Source organism: Sprattus sprattus (genome assembly GCF_963457725.1).
Source record: "Sprattus sprattus genome assembly, chromosome: 5".
Taxonomy (NCBI): domain Eukaryota; kingdom Metazoa; phylum Chordata; class Actinopteri; order Clupeiformes; family Clupeidae; genus Sprattus; species Sprattus sprattus.
This window is the reverse complement of record NC_137924.1, coordinates 11,383,623-11,407,683: the sequence shown is the minus strand read 5'-3', so window position 1 is coordinate 11,407,683 and position 24,061 is coordinate 11,383,623. Positions and strand designations below refer to the sequence as shown.

At 45.8% G+C, this 24,061-nt stretch overlaps 1 protein-coding gene across 1 annotated transcript; it reads left to right on the top strand.

Moving 5' to 3' along the window:
• The first annotated feature begins 3,742 nt into the window (after positions 1-3,742).
• bard1 (BRCA1 associated RING domain 1) lies at positions 3,743-19,585 on the top strand. The gene is made up of 11 exons (XM_080838496.1): positions 3,743-3,882; positions 4,186-4,242; positions 4,456-4,604; positions 5,160-6,196; positions 6,707-6,787; positions 7,552-7,724; positions 10,422-10,548; positions 11,311-11,443; positions 13,499-13,591; positions 16,545-16,642; positions 18,884-19,585. Exons 1-11 carry the CDS (start codon positions 3,809-3,811, stop codon positions 19,235-19,237), a joined length of 2,376 nt encoding a protein of 791 aa, XP_080694622.1. The 5' UTR covers positions 3,743-3,808; the 3' UTR covers positions 19,238-19,585.
• Positions 19,586-24,061: the final 4,476 nt, after the last annotated feature.

The following is a 24,061-nucleotide window of genomic DNA, read 5'->3' as shown; positions in this document are numbered from 1 at the left end:
CGCTCCAAACGTCACCTCTGGAAGATCATCTCAGAAGAAGTGATGGGAAAATGTGCAGTGGTGCTAACCTCACATAGGTAGACCATCTAACCCACACGTTCATACTCTTACAGTTACATTATACATAATACATTATTCATCATCTTCGATTGGCCCTTGGCTAATGGTATCTTTGTGTCTCACAGCATGGAGGAGTGCGAAGCCCTTTGCACTCGTCTGGCCATCATGGTGCAGGGACAGTTCAGGTGCCTGGGCTCCCTGCAGCACATCAAGAACAGGTTAGAGCCTTTGCTGCTTTCATGAGGGCTATCTGGCACCTTTTATTTATTCTTTTACTGTCCTGCAAATTGGCCTTTTCTTCCCTGCAGATATCTCCTTCTATCTTATAATGGCTCTAACCTTTTTCTATCCAACTCTGACCGATAGTCACCCCCGACCATAGCATTAAAAATCCTTTGTGTTCATCCGACAGGTTTGGTAGTGGATTCACAGTGAAGATGTACCTGATGGAGGCCTCTTGCGGTGTCGACATCATCACCGACTTCATGCAGGAACATTTCCCCAGCACATACCTCAAGGTGAAGGAATGGAACAATAACACGTAGTTACTCAATGAAACAATGAAATATGACTGCTGACATTATTATTAACGACCATTCCAGTGTTATTAGTGATTGACTTGTCATGGTGTTCTGAAACGTAGTTCAATCTGGTATCTATGTGAGGATCAAGTATCAACATGACTCATGGCACTCAGTGGATGTGTTTTTCACTATCCACAGGACCACCACTCTACAATGGTGGAATATCATGTTCCCATCGCCCCTGGTGGTGTAGCTGACATCTTTGACCAGCTGGAGTCTAATAAGACTGCACTGCAGATCAAGCACTTTTCTGTCAGCCAGACTACTTTGGATGAGGTGAGTACTGAATGAAGTGTGTGTGTGGGGGGATATCTTGGGAATTGTGTGTATGTGTCAGTGTGTGTGTGTGTGAGTGTGAGTGTAAGAGAGAGATAGAGAGAGAAAAAAATGGGGAGTGAGAGATGGAAAGACAGAAAAGTGGTAGAACAATTTCTGACCACCATGAATATCCCCTCCAGGTCTTCATCAACTTTGCCATGGGGAAGGTTGGCATGGAGATGGAGCACAGCGAGGGCTCTGACGCCGACAGCCTTGACTCCTTTGAAGCTGTCGACACATGAAGGATCCGGTTCTCTTACAAAGCACAACAGTCTCGGCTGAGCTGAGCATATAAATTCTATGGAATGTACGATATTAATATACAATTAATATTTTAAATGAGGGTTTTTTTCTTTTGGTAACTTTAATTGTTATACTGTCATTTTTTTCTATTCAATCCCTATTTTAAATGGCACTTTATCCTGATTGGGCTCTTACTACCACTTAAATCACGTATATGCCTAGGAAGTCATCACAGTTGTATCAGAAAACACGTTTTATTATCTGAGGTAAAAGATGGTAATTTGATGGTATTTTCTTATATTTATTTTATTCACCACTAAGCAATGTTATAGTTGACTGTAACATCTTTGCTTTTTCTTCTTGTTACCCTAAATAAAGAATCTTTGTTTACTTTTTTTTATTCATGAAGGCAAACCAGAATAAAAATCGAAATGCACAGGTGACCCTTATTGGCTTAATAGAGCACAGATTGTGTCTGCATCTGTGAATCCAGAGCCTTTCCCTAAACTTATTGGCAAAATTAATTAAGCACCTTTTCACAGAGTACATATAAATCACTAAGACTTTGGGCTCACAGATACAAATGATTCCCCCATGTTCGTGTCTCTGCTATCCCTCTCATTAATATCTCTAATGGCACATATCCCATGTAGGAATGTGCTAAATATTTCTTCGGCTTTTTATTTTATGGATAAAGGCAGAATAAAACTTTATGAGCTTTTTCTACATTAAACATATTTTTCAAGCGCAGCCTCTGAGTGCCTTATTCTTTGAAAGACTTAGTCAGACACACTGCATTTGTTTATTCCAACCCACTGGGTAGGCCTACCACACCACCTTATGTCATTAAAATATCTTCCTCTCAATTTGTTTTATATATAACGTTTGTATTGGCTGTGCAGTTAATAGCAAATGTGAAATGAGCAGCAAAGATTCAGACAGAACAGAAACCTTCACACATGCAGGGATATGATAGCCTACGGTGAGCTCAGCAAGACTTTTTCTCTGATTATATCATAGTTTACATTTAATCCAGACAGGCATTTACAGAGAGGGGGTGACTGAACCATAGCATAAAGGCATAGACGTAAAAAAGAAATTAAATCATGTCTATGGACTGAACACTTCCTTAAAGGGTGGGGTTTAGCAGAATGTACCACATGATTGGATGACAAGGCGGACGTTCTTTCTTGGGTTGGCGGCAATTGACCTATCGCTAAGCCCCGCCCCCCATTGTGACAGCTGCTAAATCGGACACTTTATCAGAGCTGACTAGAGTTTACAATGGCAGCTATCAGTGACAAAACTATATCCTAAGAGGCTCTAGACAACTTTTGGAGACAAAAGGACCTGATTTCGCCTAGAAGGCTTCAAAAGGGACTTAATTATGCAATGGAGGGATATGTATACAATTTAAAACTCGATATGGTGGATAACAAGCTTAAATTTGAGGCGAGAATTTACAGAGCTCAATGCAAGAGGGAGAAGCCTAACTCACGGTCATCGCGATTGCAGATAAATACATCCAATACCAGCATTGTTCATGCACCGCATGGGAAAGATACAATAAATTCACAGTCAGTTAATTTAACTAATCTGGAAGGCACCGAGATGTACACCTACGTTTATTAACTAGCAGGAACCTGCCCCTGACAGGACAGTGTCCAAACCATGGCTATGGTCCTAACTGTTTAGCTTGTTAATGTAACCTTTTTAATTACCGGCATGCGTGTGTTTCGTTCACGTTGTCATGTTAATCCATTATTAAACCTATCGTTTGTTTAATAAACTGTCCCATAACTGACAAAGTTACGCTAGCGCAGCTATTTAATCATTAACGTTAGCTAATTTGAACCAGAGATAACTTGCCTAAGCCTAGCATAACATCAGTGGTGAAAGTAAGCAGGTACTGTGAATAATGAGTAGGCCTATGCCTTTTATCATGTAGGCTTAGTTGATTGCTTTAGCAATGGGAAATTCTAACAAGAGTATGGCAGCTAATGAACGTAGCGTAGCGTTCACTGTGCGGTCTGTCACACAGCTTAATCCACCCACCGGAGATATTTTGGACCGGTCTTGTTTTCGTTTAGGAAATGAGATACAATATACCCCATTGCCTATCTTCTCACGATAACTCGTATCAGTGTTGTATCTATCCCATGCACATCGTTTGGCCATTTATGTTGAAACTACATTACCACAATTAGCCTACAGTACACACTTGTTTTTGTCCCGTTGTGGCTTGGGGAAAGGGATGAAATATACCCCATTCTGCAGCCTATCGGGATACCTACTGTCGGTGTTACGTGTACCCCAAGCACATCGTTTGACCATGTTTTTTTTTTTTTTCATAAGCAACATCAATCGATCATTAAATTATTGAAAAAGGTCTCCTCCCTGTTGTTTTCAATGGAGTTATCGTTGCCGATGTCCGAGTCCAGTTCAGGCTGGAATGTCATTGGTTCATCTGCGTTCTAAGGGCGGCGCTTAGCGACAGGTCAATTGTAAATCCAAAACAGTGTTGAAGGAGGGTGTCACAAGGCTGTAGCTAACATTGAACATAGATAGATAGAATAGTTATTCAGAAAGATCGCGATACAATTATGTCTCCAAATGTTTGGCAGAAAACGAAGGAAGCAGTTGCAGATTTTCGAAAGCTTCTACTGTGCTCGAAATGGTAATATGTTGTTGAGTTTCCTCAACTAGGGCTATATAAAAGTTAGTTAGCTTTTTAGCTAACATTAGGTAGGTAGGTAGCTAACCAGCTGTTCGTACCTAGTTCAAATGCTTCTACTTGGTTTTCTTAAATATTTGTTCTGCGATTTTCCGAGCTTGCAATCGTAGTTTCATCTAAAGTTTCATCTAGACTATAGTTTTATCAATGGCTTATTTAACGTCACAAGGCAAAGTTTAATTACAAAACGAATGATGTTACAGTCAAGATATTATTGACATGACTTCTGTCCATTCTTCCTCGTAGCTCAGAACTGATGAGTGAGCCGTTGTGCCTTGGAGCCTGTGAACATATGTTTTGCAGGTAACTTTTACTCATGTGCTATTTACGACACTGTAAACTGCTAACTGTCTTACAGCCAGCGATCATAGGAAACGTCACTAACCGTATCTATGTGTTTTTCACACGGCACTGTCAACATATCATATTAAAGCATTAAAATGATGGCAACCTTTCTGTCTGTCAAGACAAGTTAAGTTACCTCTAAACAATCTTCCATAACTGAATACAATTCAGGTCTTGTGCGGGCTCCTGCGCTGGAGGTGAATGCAGCGTGTGTTTCAGCCCTGCGTGGGTAAAAGACATTCAGGTGAACAGGCAGCTCAACAACATTACAGATCTCTTTCGCAATCTAGAGGCACTTCTTAATCCTCCCGAAGTCTCAGGTAATGGCCCATCAATCACATCATAACGTTAACCCAAATAATTATTTCACATATTTTCCATTGGCCCCTGCATTATGCACTGAGTGATGTTAACTTGTTAAATGAATATTCTCGCAAAAAAAATAGAAATCTGTAACTGAACTCTGAGCCAACGAATTACTGTAATTATAAGAATGCAATTATCCACGGAGGCACTCCTAGTGCTGTTTTGAAACAGCAGCAGGGTGATGTGGCAGGCAGCGGTGCCCACCCGTGACAGACAGGGGCACATGCCCATGAGGTCATCGAATTACATGGCAGAGAGGAGACTGGGCTCAGTAAGGTGCCACACGCCCCTGTTTACTCCTGTACAAGTAGCTAAGCTTCTTGCCTGCTGTCTAGCTGAATAAACGTTCCCCCTGTGCACATTAAACCTTTAGTTCATTGCCTCAGACAGCATAAATTGGCATGCAGTCGTGCGAGGTTGAACTGATGTCTCAATGCCTGACCCTGAAAAGGGAACCTGCCATCAGCTGAAATGTCAATGTCACGATCCCTTACCTCCCTATTATACAGATGTGTCTCTCTTGTCAGCTACGCCTCCAGATAACCCCTGTGAGCTGTCGGAGACGAGCCCCATTGTCAAACCCAAGAAGAAGTACCGGATCTGGACCAGCCCCAGAAGCCACCAGATCCGCTGCCGGGTGGAGAGCCCCGGGGAGACCAGCCTCCTCCCTGCAGACTCAAAGGTCCAGACTCAACCCGGGCCTCAGAAGGCCTTGGTCAAACAGCCGGACGCGTCCGTGTACAACTTCCCCGCATCCTCCCAGGACTCCGGCTCCTCCTCGCCCCCAAGGACGAAGAAGAGAGGCGGTGGCAGCAAGAAAAAAAGAAAAACGAAAATTGACTATGCCCGCAAAGCTGTCGAGCGCGCTCAAGCGGCCGTCAAAAGAACGCAGAAGAGGAGGCAGCAGCTCGAGGTGATTAACCAGCAGTGGGGCTTCGGCGTCAACGCTGGTGCCGCTGTGGAGACACAAGAGGACGATGAGGGGGAAGGGAGTGGCAGGGAGGAAGAATGCAGGAGGTCCAGGAAGAGAGTGTCTTTTCAAAGCCTCGATGCTCCCCTCCCTGAGGATCATCCAAAAGAAAACGCACCCCCCTCAGAGAATCGTGTCACAACACCCCGGCCTGCGACCTCGGACACGGGTCTGCTCAGTGGACCGTCCACCGTGCCTCCAGAATCCATTAAAGACGTGGCCAGCCCGGCTCAGCGTTCGTCTCCCTGCAGACTGCCCAAAAGAGCCTTGCCGACAGAGACGGGCGCTGATCAGCAGAGCACGCCGAAGAGGCCGCGCACATCACCGGGCGGAGGAGGGAGACGTCTGGCCGCGGTGGACGAGCTCTCGGCCCTGTCCACCCCTCCGCTGTCCCCGCACACCCTCTCCTCCCCCCGTTGCAGCTCCCCTGGAGGAGCCAGGCGAGAGCTGGTCGTGTGCCTCGGACCTTCACCCACCAGTGGGAGAAGGCCTCAGGGAAGGCAGAGCCCGTGCAGCCCAGCCTTCATGAAGAGAAACCACAAAGGGGAGTCGCCACTCCACCTGGCAGCCATCAAGGTAACCTTTAGCCTGCTCTGTTCTGGTGGTGGCCATGTTTAATGCACGGCTTGTCAGTTTGCGTCATATTTGTGGAGGTGTGGACCCTGAGAGTGCATGACCCTCCTCCATATTGAAGGGCCTAGTGCGCTTTCATGGTTGTGTCATTGACATGCTCGTGTTGTAAACGGAGTTTCTGAGTAAGCCTTGCAAAGCCCCTTTAGTCCTCTGTCTAGAGCGATCATTAGCCCCCGGTCAATCAGGGCACGAGCGCATGCTGCTTGGAGGACTGGTGTGTGTGTGTGTGTGTGTGTGTGTGTGTGTGTGTGTGTGTGTGTGTGTGTGTGTGTGTGTGTGTGTGTGTGTGTGTGTGTGTGTGTGTGTGTGTGTGTGTGTGTGTGTGTGTGTGTGTGTGTGTGAGAATGTTGTCACAGGGTTTAATTTCTGCCCTGACCTGAGTGTGCTGTCTGTTTCTCTCTCTCCCTCCCTCTCTCTCCTTCCCTCCCTCCTTCCTCCCTCCTCTCTCAATAGGGGGATGTAGAAGCTGTGAGGAGGCTTTTGGAGGAGGGCGCTGATCCTAACTTGAAGGATAATGCTGGTTGGACACCGCTGGTGAGTCCTGACATTCTTCTTCCTCTCCAAACATACAAACCAAGCAACACAAACGGAATCCTTAATTGAAATGCCCCCCAGCACCTAGACACCCGTCTCGCCCATTTCGCCTCAGTCTTATACAAGACTGGCGTCTGCGCAAGTCTTATGAAAAATGCAGATAGATTTCATCACTCCACTTTCCGAAATACACACCAGAAAAAAGGATGAAATATTCACAGTACAATAATTGATGCCAAAGCCGAAAAGTATTTAGTTCCTGACTTGAGGGCAAATTAAATGGCGCAGTATTAAATTGATTGATGTAATAGCATGTGAATATGCATTAGGCCTGCCGGCACAGCTTGAGAGCATGTCGAGAGCCAGGGTTACACGCTGCTCAAGGGCAGGCGCTGAGTAAGGGAGCTTTTCACACATGCGAAGCCCAGACCAAAAGGTGTAAACGTTTCAAATCAGACTCTATCTCCCCTCCCCCCCTCACTCCCCACTCTATACCCGTGGCCATAAAGTTTTTTTTTTTTTTATCAAGGCAAGGCAATTTTATTTCTATAGTGCATTTCATGCACATGTGCAACTCCATGTGCCTTTAAGAAAAACAGTGCAGCGCTCATGCATTTTCATGGCGTGTTCGAGGGCCGGCGTGGGACGGCTTTTGTTCTCAGCGTGGCTGGATGATGGCTGTCTTAATGAGCATGACCGTAATTACTGTGTCATTCACTGCCTTTAGTTTTGTGTAGGCTTAGCGTGATCTGTTTTTTTGGCAGCACGAGGCGTGCAACCACGGCCACTTGGCTGTGGTGGAGGCTCTAATCCTGGCCGGGGCGCTGCTGAACACACCCGGTTACCAGAACGACTCACCGCTTCACGACGCGGTGAGGAACGGCCACGCGGCCATCGCCAAGCTGCTGTTGGAACACGGCGCCTCCCAGAGTGTACTGTGAGTACTGCAGTGTCTGTTACACACACACACACCTGAAGACATGAACACACACACACACACACACACACACACGCACGCATGCATGCATGCAGAGTCCCTGACCTCTCTGATCTCAACACAGCGTCTGAATCCTGATACATTAATCCAACAAGACCTCCTGCAACAACAGTGTCTTGGCCAACAAGGCCGCTGTGTGTGTGTGTGTGTGTGTGTGTGTGTGTGTGTGTGTGTGTGTGTGTGTGTGTGTGTGTGTGTGTGTGTGTGCGCGCTGCTTTTGCAGATGGACAGATGGCAGATGGATGGAGTAGTTCTGCAGCCTTGCAGACGTGGCAGGCCAACTCCCTCGTCTCATCTCTCAGCCTCTCCCTTTGTCTGTCTCCCCTCCTCCGTCTCTTCGATGCTGTCCTGCCACCCTCCCACCCCTCACTACCTCTCACCAACTCCACCTCAATGACGGGGCCATCAGCAATTCCCCCCCCCCCCCCCCCCCTCGTCCTCTCTTTTGTGTGAGACGGAGAAAGTGGAGAAAGTGGGGGGCAGGGCTAGGGGGAACCTGCACACAACAGCAGTAACAGACAAATGCAATCTTCTTCCGTCATCCGCAATCAATTACGCGCCTCTCTCTCCGTCAAATATGGCCGTATAGAGAGCCACTGCGGCGCCTGGCAGCCCGGCGATAGGGGCCAGTGCTCTATCAGTAATATATCTGTATGGAATTGATTGCCGCCAACTTGTTTCTTCTCCTCCTTTTCTGTAGCTTTGAATAACAGCGGCAGCGCTTGCTGATGCCAGAGGCGCTGTGGCCAGACAGACATGGCCCTGCTGGCTGACTGACGCCTGGGGGACGTGAGGTGGAGAGGCTCTTTGAATTCCGCATTTTGAATGCGTTCAGCATTGTGACACCCACCGTCATGCATCGGTGACCTGCTCCGATAGTCTGCCTGTGTGTGTCTGTGTGTGTGTGTGTGTGTGTGTGTGTGTGTGTGTGTGTGTGTGTGTGTGTGTGTGTGTGTGTGTGTGTGTGTGTGTGTGTGTGTGTGTCTGTGTGTGTCTTTGAGCATGAAGGACTGGGAAAGAGGAGCGTTCCTCCTGCCAGTCATTTAGATGTGTGTTGCTCTAAGCTGCTCCATCACACATCACCGATGCTCCCGCCGGTCTCGTGCGTTTCTTGTTCTGCCGCATAAATAAAGTGGCGAGCGCAACCTTGACAAAGCGCTAATTTTCTTACTCCCTGCTGAATGCTGATGCGTTAAGATCCATTCTGACTCTCCGTTAAGTGTTACACGCCATGGCGAGGGATCCATCTGCCAAGTTCGCTGTGGCTCACTGACGGTGTTGTGAAAACACCAGAATGTGCGCTTCGTTAGTATTCCAGTCTGCGCACATCAACACATTAATTTCCCCTTATCAGTATGGGAAACATGGTGTCTGTGATCGCACACACACATACACACACTAGCAAATACCTAGACAGAAACATACGGAACCCTGGCTGTGCTGGAAGCATTTCACTGATAGTTCTTGCCTCGTTGAGATTGCTGTCTATGCTTCAGTCTTCACCAAAGACATTCATATCTGCAGAGGTTGTTTGTGTGTGTGTCTGTGTGTGTCTGTGTGTGTGTGTGTAATCACAGCAACCATGTTTGCCATACTGTGTGTGAGTGTGGTTGGGGGGATGTTGGGCTCATGAATCCAAATGAAATATTTTATGGACCAGTGGACCTATTAATTGTTCCCCAGGTGTTATCTCCTTGCTGTGGCTTAATCTCTACACAAAACCTTTTTTTCCGCCTCCTCCTCTCATTTTCTACTGTCCTGTGGGGACAAGTTGTTTTGCGTGGCCCCCGTCATGCATCTCATGTCGTGGCTACCTTTCAATACGGTTCTCCGGTGAAGACCCAGGGCTCGTCACAAACAGTGCCATCAGATCATCTGTCTCCATGCAAACTGATTGTGATCTATGGTAAAAAGGACTCATTTAGGTTGCCTTCGAAAGATGATCAGATCAGATGGCTTGGTCTGCATGTGTATTAAGGCTGTCAAAGTTCCTCCTTACAGACAAAAAGTTAAAACAAACTGACTAGCAAAGGACACTTGGTAAGGTCAGTGTCTGTCCCCGAGTAAGAAAGATGTCAAAGTGTGAAGTTGATATCCTACTCACGCTCCCACTGTTCTGGATCTCACGCACCACCATGTGAGGTTTGATGGAGAATCCAGCCTGTCTGTGGTTCCCTGCTTTCATGTGATGGAACAAACGGAGCGTTGTACTAGTGCTCTGAGTAGGCTGGAGATCAATGATTTATGACTTCTCTGCTCCTCGCCAAGGCACTCTGACTTCAAATGGCCCATGCAAAGATATTGCGCCATAATGGATGGTGTAAACACAACTTTAACAAGCATGTTCACCCTTGAGCTATTCAAAAACAATTCAGAACCTCAAGGTTTTGTGCCACTGTTGAGAACGGTGTTTGGTTCTCTAAAAGCATTGCGCCTCAGGCTCTACTGTTTCTAAATTGTGCTTGTTATACGTTAAAAAATAATGCCCAAGAAAGCAAGTGTCTCAACCTTGGATGTGAGAGAGGCTTGAAAGCTTATCATTATGCAGCTTTGTAGTGCTGCTGGCCTGATGAAGTGCATGGATCGCTCCAGTGTGCAGTGCACCTTCTAACGGGAATGAGGCCTGCTCTGTTTCAGGAACATGTTTGGCCTGCGAGCGGTGGACTGCGCCGAGACGCCAGAGATGCGAGAGATCTTGCAGAAGGCTTCTGAGGGAGGTCGTCCCTTGAGCTCCCCCCTCACCCCCCCAGCCAGCCTCAGCAAGGTAAGGAGAATGACCAGCCACCCCCTTATCACTCATGTTATTGTCATACAATACAAAGCTTTATCAGTTATTGCGTGGATGAACCTGTGGAGGAAAAACATACTAATGATGGGCTGTTGACATCTATCTACCCATTTCCAATGGTGATGCTCAGTAAATTAATTGGGTTCATGTAATAGACTTGTTGTATTGTTTGTTTGTTTTTTTAACCTTTTTAGGCTTTGTTTTGACCATGACAGTAGATTTTGGACAGTGTGTTGTTCTAAAATGGGATATTTTGAAGCCCATTGCTTATCTGAAGCAATGAGGAATTGACTCCCCTGTCTGATACGCACCACAAAATGTGACTTTTCAAACTGATATGGTGACAATTACTTAACAACACACTTTAAAACAGTTATTTTAAAGTCATATGATTACATTTAAGAAACAACAAGAATTTGTCTTAAAGTAATCCTGAGTATCACCAAAAGCATGTATATTTTACCTCACTGAAAGTTTATACAATTTCTTGATTGATTGCATTTACTTTAGCTGATTGTATTAGTTGCATTTTATTGCCGTACTAATAGGCCGTTTTATTGAGATGCAACTATTTTTATATGGACTCTCCAGCACAGCATTCTCAGACTGTGCTGTGCGCTGCTGTTTGATTTGTGGACTAAGATGGCAGCTGGCTCATTGCCTGCGGCCTACAATTAAATATGGAGAGTAATTGAAGTCGGGCTGGCTTTGACGTGCCTCTGCTCTGTGCTGCTTCAGATCGGGGGCTGCGGGCAGAAGGACGGCCGCCTCACCCTACTCGGGAGCAAGCTGACCCAGCCGCAACGGCGACAGCTGGCCCAGGCGGCGCGGCTTCTGGGAGCGAGACTGGCCGACGCCTTCTCCAGCACAGGTGATTAATGAGCTCATAACGGCAGGTCCATGGAGCTCCCGGCCCCAGAGCCCAGCACTGATCGCACATTTCACCGTGTCAACAGCAAGTATGTCTGGGCTTTGGCCAGGCTCCGACAGGCTGGAGGGAGACCTTGCTGCATCATCAGGTCTCATCTGGTCCTGTGTGTTCATATTGGTTAGTTAGATGTGGATAAAGGTCACCTTCAGGAAGTAAGAATGCCACCATGTTCTTTGTGCTACCCTTACAATAAGTCTGCAGATTTCACTTATCAGATCTACTTCTTAGTTCAAGGTTGGTCCAGACCAGATTAATCAAAATGTAATAAATACTGAGAAGAATGTTTACATTCTGAACCTCCAGTAGCTCTCCAGTATATTTCCAACGCAGTAGAGTGGGCTAACTTGTCGACTAGCGTTCTTCATCTTTTCTTTTAGTTCTGTGGATAACCTGCAAATGCTAATGAAACATCATGGAGCTAGCCCGAGAGGAGAGTGTAAAATAGAGCGACAACTGCATAATCATCCAGCAGAGTGCCTCTCAATCATGGCTATCACAGTTGGATAGCGATGTGAAATGAAAGTTAATTGAAGCAATTTCTCACACAACAATGCAGCACTATGGTTGCATAGAATAAAATGCAATACTCAGTAGTTCACAAAATGGAGGCATCTTATTCATAGCACAGGACTTGAGGGCTTTAGAAAAAAAAAACAGCTTTTAGAGAATCTCTCCCGTTTTAAACCATGTGCACCCAGTGTAAGAAATGTGCTTTGAGAGATGATCATTTTGCAATTGTCAGGCGGAGCACTGCAGCGAGCATGCAGTCCGTGAGCATTTATTTCATTTTTAATTAAGAGCCGTCACGTCGCGTCACTGTAGGCGAGAGTCTTGAGTTGTGTTTGTTTTCCTCCCCCTGCAGTCGATAGAGCGAGCTTTTTGTTTTTCGAGCCCCTGAATTAAAAATAACACGCCGTGTTGTGCAAAACCCCCCACAAAGAAGTCATTATTATGTAGAGGCAAGAATTTCTAAATAAAGGTTGTGGCAGTTTTGTGTTTGGTTTAACGTAAAAAAAAAGCTTTTAGAATGCCTGACAACTGTGAGACTTTATAAATAATTTCTTGCAGCGTTTTCTCAGGGGGTTGCCTAAATAGATGTGTGCGCATTGCAGTCTCAAATCGGAAAGTTGAGTGCGTCTCGTGTGATTACTGTAACTGAACAGAGCCTACCATCGAGTTTTATTTACGCTCAAGAAACCTATTTCGATTTTTCCTGGATTATAAAGTTTTGGTTTAGAACTAGTGAGCTACCTACCTAAAAACTTTGCAAAACACCACCAACAAGGCCTCACCCATGCTTATCCTTGCCGTTGCATGTTCTGATGTCGTTTTTGCTTCTTTGACAACAGGGATCACACTCCCTTGCTTTTTATTGTGCTAAATGATAAGTATGATTCTTCATTTGTCAAAATTTGGGTTATCAAACTTCTCACAATACGAAATGATCAGCCAGCACCAGCAGCCACTGATTCGTCTTCATTCTTCTTCCACCAAATTCAAGCTGCCGCTTCAACGTAAAAATGGGAAAGGCCCTCTCTAGAGCCAGTGTTGTTACCTTCTGGGCCACTGTAGAAAACATGGCAGCGCAATATGGCGGCCTCAATGGAAAATGGCCTGCTCCTATGTAGATATGAAGGGTTCATTCTAAGCTAATGAAAACACAGGTTATTACAGGTGATTATACACTAATAGAAACATAATTATAAGTACGTTATTCCATTTCTGCTAATTGATCCCCCTAAAGCCTACACACTGCACCTTTAAAATGATTTGAAGACGATATGAAAAAGTAGTTTCTTCTTACCTCAAAAACTTGCAAATTATTGCATAATGTTACTCTGCACAGCCTGCAGCACATTGTATTGGCAGAAATGTACATCAGCTTCTAAGACCTTAGGGTGTTTTTTTTCTTCTGAACTTTAAGCTCTGAGTTTGTGGGTGCAGACATACATGTGCTCCTATTGACACCAGTACTGTTTATCTCTTCCCCACCAGTGACCCATGTGGTTGTGAAGGAGGGCGCCATGCCCACCACCCTGTCCACCCTGCAGGGCATCCTCAACGGCTGCTGGATCCTCCGCTTCAGCTGTAAGTCCACCTGCACTGCCCCCTCTCCCTCCCCTCATCAGCTCACTGGGAGATGGAGATGGAGATGGTGTGTGTTGCCCACTGATGGCGCCCCATGAATTCCACTTGATTACAGGGTGGAAACTGGCACTTGGTATCTCCAGCGTGGCCCATCAGAGCGGGTTTGTTTCCACCGACCACCTGGACTGGCTCCATGTTGAATATATGCTCTCTGTGTGAGCTGCCCTGAATAGCAACATCTGCTAGATGAATCGGGATACATTGGGAAACATGAATGCAGTTCTGTTGGGAGGCGCGCTTCCGTTCAGAGAGACAAGCTGGTCAGAGGTTGTCAGCCGTGCAGGGAGTCTAGTTCTAATATGTTTTTGACTTCACTCTAATAGAGCTGTATCTCTCTCTCTCTGTCCCTCTTCCCTTTCTCCCCCTTTCACTCATTTTCTTTTCCCTCTCTCTCTCCTTCACTCTCTTTCTCTCCCTGCCCTTTTCCTCGGTCTCTCTCTTTCTCTCTCTCTCTCTCTCTCTCTCTCTCTCTCCTTCTCTTCCTCTCTAACTAAGAGAGCTGAGGCATGTCCTCCAGGCCCAGTGAAGCAGTAGGTGACCTGATGAGAGAAGTGCACGCCTTCTCGTCCCCTGTTATTCCCCCTCTCTGATCTCAGCAGCCCTCCATGGATTGATTTTATTTTTTTCCTTTCCTCGAATTCTTCCGAGAATCTTTTCTGTGTCCTGTCTGGCTTTCCTTCCCCCTCTCAAATAATGGAGAGGATTTCTCGCGGCAACCACAGATATTGTTTTGTGTACGTGCGCGGGCATACACATCAGATCCTCCTGCACCTCATTCACATCCTGGAATTCATGAAGCACTTCTCTGGAGGTGAAGCTGCTGCCTGTTTTTCTTAGATTTTTTTTCTCTGTGTGTGAGTTTCGTTTGCATATTATATTTATTTGTGTTCTTGTATTCAAGGGAGGGTCTGTAGTGAAGTGTGTGTGGTGACCTTGGGCAAAGTCCACATTTCCTATTCTAGTAATCCAGTTGGACCATATGCATGGTGTTCAGAGTCAATACAAGCTACAACGTGCACATGACTATGGAGTGTCCACTTGTCCTACTTAGTGTGTGTGTGTGTGTGTGTGTGGTGTGTGTGTGTGTGTGTGTGTGTGTGTGGTGTGTGTATGAGCGCACACGTATTTAGGCTTAGGCAGTGTAATTCCATGCAGCACCTCTTTACCCTCCACGCTGGCTGAGCACTAGAGGCCCGGCTTCGGCCTCTCTCAGCCGCCACTCTCTTGTCGTCACGGCTCCCTGCTCCAGCACCCAGGGACGCGCCGGTGTGATTGTGAGATGCCACCAGGCCAGCTCTCTCTAACACCCCCCACCACAGCCCCCCCATCATCTTTCGGAATCTAATTAGCAGATATGCTAATGGGGCCCTGGCAGCCCGGGCTAACGAGCCAGCCCTATCGTCCGGAGTGGGAGCCGGATTAACCCCGGTATCTCTGTCTGCCTGGGCCGCCCGCTGGGGTCTCTGGAAATGAAAGCTGTAATTAAGGAGGAAGAGGAAATGCAATTACAGGCCTGATGACTTCTGCCGAGGCGCGCAGGTTTTATTTTTTTTGTCTACGCCTTTCGTGTGTGTCTCTGCGTGTGTTATATGTGTGACGTTGTGCGGGACTGTTTAAGTGCAGGTGTTTGGTGTGTGTGTGTGTGTGTGTGTGTGTGTGTGTGTGTGTGTGTGTGTGTGTGTGTGTGTGTGTGTGTGTGTGTGTGTGTGTGTCTGGTTGAGTGAGTGATGAGTCGCGTCAGGGGTTGAGTGCCAGATAGAGCTGTGATCTCCCCATGGAGCCCTGGTGGAGAAAGAGGCAGCTCTGTTGTGACCGCGAGCACACAGCACGTGTAATCTTGCTAATGGCTCTGCGTCACACAGCTGCAATGGCCTGCAACATTTTCAACTTTTTTTTTCAACTAAAGTGTGTTTTCCATTACTCTCTGAGATTGCAGGGGGAGGGCGCGGGCAGAAATGGTTGGTTACCTTTCCAATATGATTTTCATCTCGGGCTCATTGGCTCTCAGTGATTTCCACGGGCCCTGGTAAGAAGTCTTTGGAGACCCACGTGGAATTAAAAGCCTTGTTCCCCTCAGCCCACGGGAGAAGTCATTCTCATCCACCCCTTTTTCCTCTCCTCGTCTAACACAAGATGAACATTTCCCATGCCTGTGCCTGACAGCAGAACAATAGACAATGGCTTCATGGGCCAATCTGCTCCCCTTTGCTGACAACACATCAGTGCAATATAGCCTGCCTCACACTTCTCCCTAGACGGGGAGGGGTCAGGGGGTGGTGTGGATAGGGTGGGGGTGGGGTAGGAGGGGGGCCTGTGCTATTTTGAAGGAGCGATGAACAGCCAGAGGTAAACTGCACACAAAAATTGTCTGTGGAAAATGAGTGTAGCTGAAGGAAAACAGCATGTAATGGCCACTTTCAGTGTGTGCTGCTGTGTGTCTTTTGTGTGGTGGCCTTGGAGTTCTGTGTAATGGATTCGCCTCGCAGATATGCGAATTTATTTATATCCTTTTTTCCCCTGTCCGTTAAGCCACCTTCCTCTAAGGAGAATATGTGAAACACTTATGTGTGTGGAGAGGGGCGGGGGGGGGGGGGGGGGGGGGGGCTCCTCCATTTAAAAACACACCAGCATCCAGTAGTGCTTCTTCCGCTCTCAAGCCTTTTTATTTTTGAAGGTTTGAGTAAATATAGCCTAGTTGTGCAGGAGCTCACAGATAATCCTGTATTGCATCATCACATTTGCATATACAACCTTTGTTCTTCTTCTTTTTATGTCTTTGCTTGGTAATCTGTTGTTTGATTACATATCTTCCCATGTCACTGGAGATGTAATGACCTGGTGTTTATCCGCTACATCTTTGGATTTCCTTCTAGTATTCCTCTTTCCATTCCAGGGCTGGGCGCTTGTCTGCAGGCAGGTGGCCGGGCGCCCGAGGCTGAGCATGAGGTGGGAGAAGGACCGCAGCGCAGCCGCCTTAACCGAGACAACCTGGTGAGTGAGTGACTGAGTGACTGAGTGACTGAGTGACTGAGTGAGTGGGTGGTTGGGTGGGTGAGGTGAGTGAGTGAGTGAGCGAGTGAGTCTCCCTCCCTCCTCTGAGAGTAAACCAGTGGCTGGGCAGAGGTGACGTCCGCTGAGGCCTGATTTGCGCGTGTCCCCAGGCTCTTGCTGAGTTAAAAAATAAAAATAATAATAATATTACTCACATTTCATTGCCATAGTGGCGTGCTCTGAGACTTGCACATAAGACTGACATACAGCCCTGAGGGCAGGCCAGCTAAGCAGAGGGAACGGCCCTGTTATTGCAGAGCTCCAGAGAATAGACTGGGCCATATAAAACGATGGGAAGCATTGATGCGCTTGCCAAGCAGGCTCAGCCTTCTCAAATATATAGTCCATAACAAGCTGCATTCAAAAGATCTCTGCTCTCCTAATTTGTCATCTGCTGTGTGGGGTGATCGCAGTTATGAGATTGTTAGAGTCCGTACCAATAGTTTGGATATTATCCGTCCGGTACAGTAGTACAGCTATTCCCATCATGTTGCACTAAGAAACATGGTGTTTGTCAGTGCTGTTTGATAGTGATGTTTGACAGTGGAGAGGGTGCCATTCTGAAGCTTTAGGGAACATGGGGTTTGTCAGTGGAGAGGGTAAAAACTATGTTGCCTGCCCCTCTGTGTTGAATACTAGTCTGGCGCTCAGTCGACGGCGGGAGAATACCGTTTTGTCTTTCCCTCACTTCTTAACCCTTAAAGCCATCTGCGCTGCAGTCATTTGATCATCTAAATGAACCTTTTTAAGGGCAAAATAAAAGCAATGTGAATCCAGTCCACCAGTGGCAGCAGCTGGCTTGTATGACTTCCTCCGCTCTCACAGAGCTTTAGGCCGGCGGTGATTTGAGAAGGTCTTTGCCCTTCAGTAGGTGGCCCAGTGAATGAGCACCAGTGACCCTGAAAGATCCTGACCCACTCCTCAGGGCCTGTGCAGTGCGCTGGTGCAGAGGTTAGAGTTCCCTTTTAGCCAACGGCCTAATAGCCACGTCCTGTGGAACTCTCTCCCCAGTACATATGAGAACCAAATACAGCAGTGTGGGCTATATAAGTTCGAGTTTATTATTTAGCAGATGTTAATATCCATATAAATACATAATGTATACAATTAGACTAATTTACTTCAATCTCTATTATTACTCTATACTCTACTGCAGTGGTCCCCAACCACCGGGCCGCGGCCCAGTACCGGTCCGTGAGGCATCTGTTACCGGGCCGCGCAGAAAGAATAAATAATTTATATAATGTCCGCTGTATTCATTATTAGCGTCTGAAAGGTGTTTTATTTTGAAAAGCGACTGGATTTTCTAGGACGTAATATTCGCCTGTGCCTCTTGTCACGTCAAGACGCTTGTCTCGTTCATGTGATACATCACTCAAAATATAGCGAAACTAGCGAAAATGAGTACAAAACTAAAATCTTTGGAGAGCTTCTTTGCAAAGGTGAAAAGGCCCACTAAGGAGCCAGAAGAGGAACCTACGACCTCCAAAAAAGAAAGCTTATTTTAACAGACAATACCAGGAGTCATACTTAAATTACTGGTTTATAGCAACAGTTGATTCTCACGCACCAAGTCCGCTCTGTATAATTTGTGGCGACAAGATAGCAAATAAGCTAATGAAGCCTTCAAAACTGCTTCAGCACATGGAGACCAAACACTGATTCAGCGTTATGGTGAGTTGTATTTGTCAAGCATTAACATTCGTAATACAATGGTGTTGGTCGCAAGTTAACGCCACTTCACGTTACTGTTAGCTTTTGTATATGAGTAGACTCCATTCTATCGAACTCGCGCTTGCCTCACGGGTATGAATATATGAATGGATGACATGACTAACAAGTGGTGGAAAATTACACCTTGAAGCCGGTCCGTGAAAAAATTTCCTACATTAAACCGGTCCGTGGTGCAAAAAAGGTTGGGGACCCCTGCTCTACTGCTACTAAGAATGATACTTATTTAATATTATGAGATGTTATGCTTCTGATAACAGCAATGATGTCGACATTATGTAGGCTAGTGCAACACCATGTCTTTTGAGAAGCCTGACTCCAAAGGGGAAATGTCAGATATGTTTTGAGAATGCTCTTGATGATAACCTCTCAAACCAGGGCCAACCACACATCATCTGCTGTAAGTACTCAGTTTGGTGACGTGCTCATTCAGTTCTTCATCCCTGGCAGCTTCCCCCGCTCTTCGACGGCTGCTTCTTCTTCCTGCTGGGCTCCTTCAAGCGACCGGACAAGGGCGACCTGCTGAAGCTCATCCGGGAGGGAGGGGGTCAGGTCCTGAGCCGTCAGCCCAAGCCGGACAGCGACGTCACCCAGACCCTGAGCGCCGCCGCCTACCACGCCTGGCAGGGCTCCGACCAGGCCCTCTGCACGCAGTACATCATCTACGAGCCCCAGAGCGCCTACAAGCCCTCCAGGGTGCGCCTGGGCAAGGTGTGGTCGGCCCCCACCAGCTGGCTGCTGGACTGCATCTCCGCCTTCCAGCTTCTGCCTGTTCCAGGGCTAGAGCCACCGCAGGCTCCCTGATGCTGCAAGCAAGGAGGCCCCTTCCACAGTCAAGAACCAGGGCTTGAGGGAACTTGTCTTTTCTGGGGGCTTTTGAGTGAGCTTGTCTGTTCTCTTTGTGTCTCCTCCTGTCTTCCAAAGTAACTGTGCACAGCGTTTTGAATCATGAGTCTGTAGTGAAAGTGATGTTCATAAAGATGCTGCAGCTTAGGGATTGGTTCAATATAATAAGAGTGATTAGGAATCATTCTGGCACTTTCAGGGTTGAATAAGTGGAAAATCGAAGTCCTTCTTTCTCCCGCCAAGATTATTCTCTCTGTAAAAAATCTAAGCAGGAAACCTCTCAAACCCTATTGTGTTCTCTTTCTACGTTTTCTGGGAAAATATATAAACTGTAAAGAAATATAAAATAAGTTTATAAAAAAAAGCCTCTCTTTCTGCATGTGTCATTTGTAACACTAAAGTATTTTGTAAATCAAAGAGAGTCTTTGTTGGAAAATCCAATGTCAAAATAAAGAGTTTTTCTTTCATAGTCTTGATCATAGTCTTGAAAATTCTTTTAGATAAAGTTTATCTTCCCTGTCCATCAAAACACAAGCTTTGTTTACTTGCAATCGAAAAAGCAGGTCAAGTTAACGACGAAGGATGGACTCAAATCTGAGGCGGACTGCTAGGTCTTTAACAACCTTCAGAAAGGTCTGTGGTTGGAAGATCGATTATAACCCGTCGTAGAGATCCGTGAGGGAAAAGCCTCCGCAATTAATCCTCCAGCCACCGAGTTGGCACTTACTTTCTTCAAAAGAAACAAACAACTTTTCTCTCCCAATTGTTTCGGTTGGGGGGGGGGGGGGAAGTTATGAAGGTGGGGTGGAAAAAAAGTGGGCAGATTTCTGGCCCCACTCCTGGAGGCCATCTCCCAGGATGCTGCTTTCATTGGGATTAGTCAGGGATGCTCCTAATTGCTATTGATTGCCGTGAGCTGCATTAAATTGCTTTGCCCTCATTCTGGAAGGAGGTGGCGGGAGGCAATTAGTGGTGAGGACAGGATTTGAGACGGGTGATGAATTGGAAGGGTAGCGAAGGACCTCGGTGCACAGGACGGGGAACAGGAGGCCAAGCTCTTTCCACCTGGCTCTGGATTCTTTTTTTTTTTTTTTTTTTTAACCATAGCAACACCCATGGAATTGCTTCACATATTCACTTCTGTTTCACTGATGGTTCAGGCTTCTCTCCGCCAGGCTGGAACAAGGATAGATGAGGAGACTGGGTCAGGTTAAACTAATGGTGTGGCAGTGCAGGTGCAGGTGCAGGTGCTGGGGGGCGGGGGGGGGGGGGGTCCACCACGCTGACCCTAGCAGAGCTCTTTTGGCTGGTGTTGGCGGAATTCATGAAGAGCGATGCCCCACTCTCCCTCTCTCCACCGCAGCCGAGCTGCACAGGGACATGATACTTTCCTGTGTAAATGAATGTCTTGATGTGAAATAGTGCCCGTGTCAGCGGTGAAAAATTGTGCGTGTTTGCAGTATCTGATCTGTGTGCTCTCAGACACAGCCAGTGCTGGTGTCGGGGGGGTGGGGGGTCGCTGGTGTTCTGTGTTTAAAAAAGTGGGAGAGTCAGTGAAATAAATGAACACACACACACACAGAAGTTGTATTTTTTTTTTCGGTTGAATAACACCTATCCAGTCTATTTAACAAAATAGTTTTTGTCTTCATAAATAATACACATTTCATTTTTGTCTCCACCGCTCAATGCAGAATACATATTGAATGTTTTAAGATATTTACAGTTTTGTACATAGAGTGAAGGGCACCAAAGGGTTAATTTAATTAGGAACCAAGAATGCCAAAGTATTTGATCAGTTTCAGAACACAAATATATTTTCTTATGTATGTTCTTAATATGTATGACCAAACCTTTAATCTTTCTTTTTTAAATCATCTGAAAAATAGTAGATATATAGCCTTTCATCTTATGTGTATATTTGAAATGATATATTATTAAATGATAACAGTTCAACCTTAATAATAACATTTAGTTGCCATTAATAATAAAATCTGATTGTTAACAGTATTTTTCCTTCTCATCTTTTATACAATGTATAGTTGGTTTTCAGGCACACTTCATGTAACAGTTTCATGTTTAAAAAAGAAAAGAAAAAGAGAACAATCTTTCATAGCCTCAGCTACAGTAGTTCGGTGTCTCAAGAGAAAAGAAAAGCTTCACATCTACAAAATGGACAGCAGAGAAGCAAAGGTTCACTTTAGGCAAAGGGGAGGGGAGTGCTCGTGTTCGTCTTCCTATGCACAAAAGACTAGACTGCCACTAAAAAACTAAATGAAAAGACATACTAGAGACCGACTGCTTCAATAGATCATCTTCAAATTTGCCCAGGAGCAAAAGCACTGCATGGAACTGAGAATGAACCAAATATTTTGCTGGGTGACAATGTGTCAGTTGTCAAAGAGTCTAGACATCCTGCTGCTCCCTGAATGATTCTCAATGGTATAAAAAAAAAAAAAAAAAAAAGAATGGCGTAGATTTCTTTTAGTGAGATTTGTAATATATTCTGAGGAAAATGTAAAGAATGGTTTCTTGGACTGGATGATCTGAAACGAAAATTGAACTGAAACCAAATTAAGAATGTGAAAAAAAAATGCAGATAGAACTCTAAAAACAAAACAGCTGTTTTACCACAAAATTATATTTTAAGCCTGAGAGTCAATGTTATAACACTGCTAAAGGGACAGTACTTGTGTTTTACTGAGAGATATAGTTCACAGTGCAGAATTGCCTCTTTTCACTAGAGTGAGAGTGAGTCTCTCTGTGGTACTACATGGGGTTTGGTATAGCCTGGCTATCGAAGCAGAAGAGAGCAGTGGTTAGCATGTTGTCCACCCGCTGATAGCCTCTTCTGTCCCTGCACTGGGTAGTGTGTCCCTGGGGAGGCGATCAAAGTGAGAGAGAGAGTGACTGGCAGTAAAATGGGATAAATATAGCATGTTTTCAAGCCTCAGCTGTGGATCCTGCTTGCAGCTGTGGGTTCTGCTTTTGTATGAAGGGCTTCAGACTGAGCTGCTCTGAGATGGCCGCTGTGTTTCTGCCTCAAATCCAGCCATCTGATTTGGAATCCCCCTGGCTCCATCTCTATCTCTCATTCTTTTCACTGTAACGTACGTATGATGTCGAGCTACAATGAAAGACTTTTCTAAAGTATAGTGAGTTTGATTAAAACTTTAGTGAACCTATTAGTCACCACACAGAATTCAGTTTTTTTTTTCCACCTCTTTCCTTGTGTCATTCTAGATAGTCAAAGATATTTCCTGCCTGAGATCGAATCTTGGTTGGGAGGATATGAAGAAGATATGCAGGGGGCCTGAAGGGCAACGGAACCTTGGAGAGAGACAGAGACAGAGAGAGGGACAGAGAGGGAGGGAGAGAGAGACAGAGAGAAGGAGAGAGAGACAGACAGAGAGAGAGACAGAGAGAGAGAGAGACAGACAGACAAAGAGAGAGACAGAGAGAGAGAGAGAGAGAGAGAGAGAGGAGACCTAGGCTACCTGTAGAGCCTTGTACACAAAAATTCAGCCTCTTAAGGAATCAGATTTTTGCACACATTTTCGTCTCATTACCAAAAGCCCTAAATCTGTTATTGAATCGTTTATCCATCAACGTTGGGGAAAGGGTCTAGGGTTAACAGGAATGAATTCTCAGCTGCTGAGAAAAAGGTGTGATAAATCACATGGGCTTAGCACAATTTGCCTTTGAATTAATGACTGGTATTTATCATGATGGAGAAAGCCAGAGATGAGGGCCCCGGTTTGGTTAGAGGTGGTCTCCCTTCCTGCACAGTAAGAACCTGTAGATCTATAGTAACGCCTCTGCCTATCCTAACTAATGACTCTGTCCACTGATCTGTGCTGCAATGCAATAATACAGCTTTGCCTGAACAAACACCAGAAGAAAAGGAATAAAGGAAATCCATTGCTGAAGGAACAGGAGAGAGGAGCAGATCTGAGCATCTTCAGGTGATGTGCAACGACACGAGTGCCTTGTAAGTTTGAATCTGAAATGTGCTGTGGGTTGTGGATTTAGGCTCGCAGGATGAAAGGGAGGATTTTTACATGCGGCTTTGAGGCAACCTCCATGTGGAGACGTTTCTTTTGTTTCAGAGCTCCCCACCGCCTTCCTCCACACTTCTTCATCCTTGCTCGTGTCGGCCGGACTGTTATGCTCAGAGCACAGGCAGCTCATTCATCACAGAATATTGCTTGATTAAGGGAAATTAAAGCTGCCATCTTCACTCTCGATAATTGCTTGAATAACAAGTTCAAGCTGTTACCCCTTTAAGAATATTTTTGTTTGTTTGGAATTAGGGGAGAAAAACAATGCCATTTTAAATGAACTGAGAGAGGTTAATGCTGTTGATGCTTGCTGATTATCAAATGGCGTGGTATTTTCACTGTCGCACGATAGATGTTTGAGGCGTCTCTTTGCGAGCTTCGGCTTATCTGAGCAACAAACCAAGCAAACGATGTCTGAGGGATCCTATGCTCTCTGGTGCAGAGCCTCAGCATAGCCACGATAATAACTGCTCAACTTTACGGCTCAATTTATTTTATCCCCTTACTTCTGGGCACAGTCTGTCTTTTTTCTTCCTTCCCAACCCTGTAGCTGTTGTCTTTCTATGTAGTGTAACTTAAATCTCCTGAAAGCAATACTTAACTAATAAAGGCCTTCATCAGGTAGCTATCGCTAACACAGATGTTCTGTGAAAATCTCTCCTGGGTCCCATAATTGAACAGCTGAAAAATTCAACACATTCCAAGTGCTACTAACCATTTT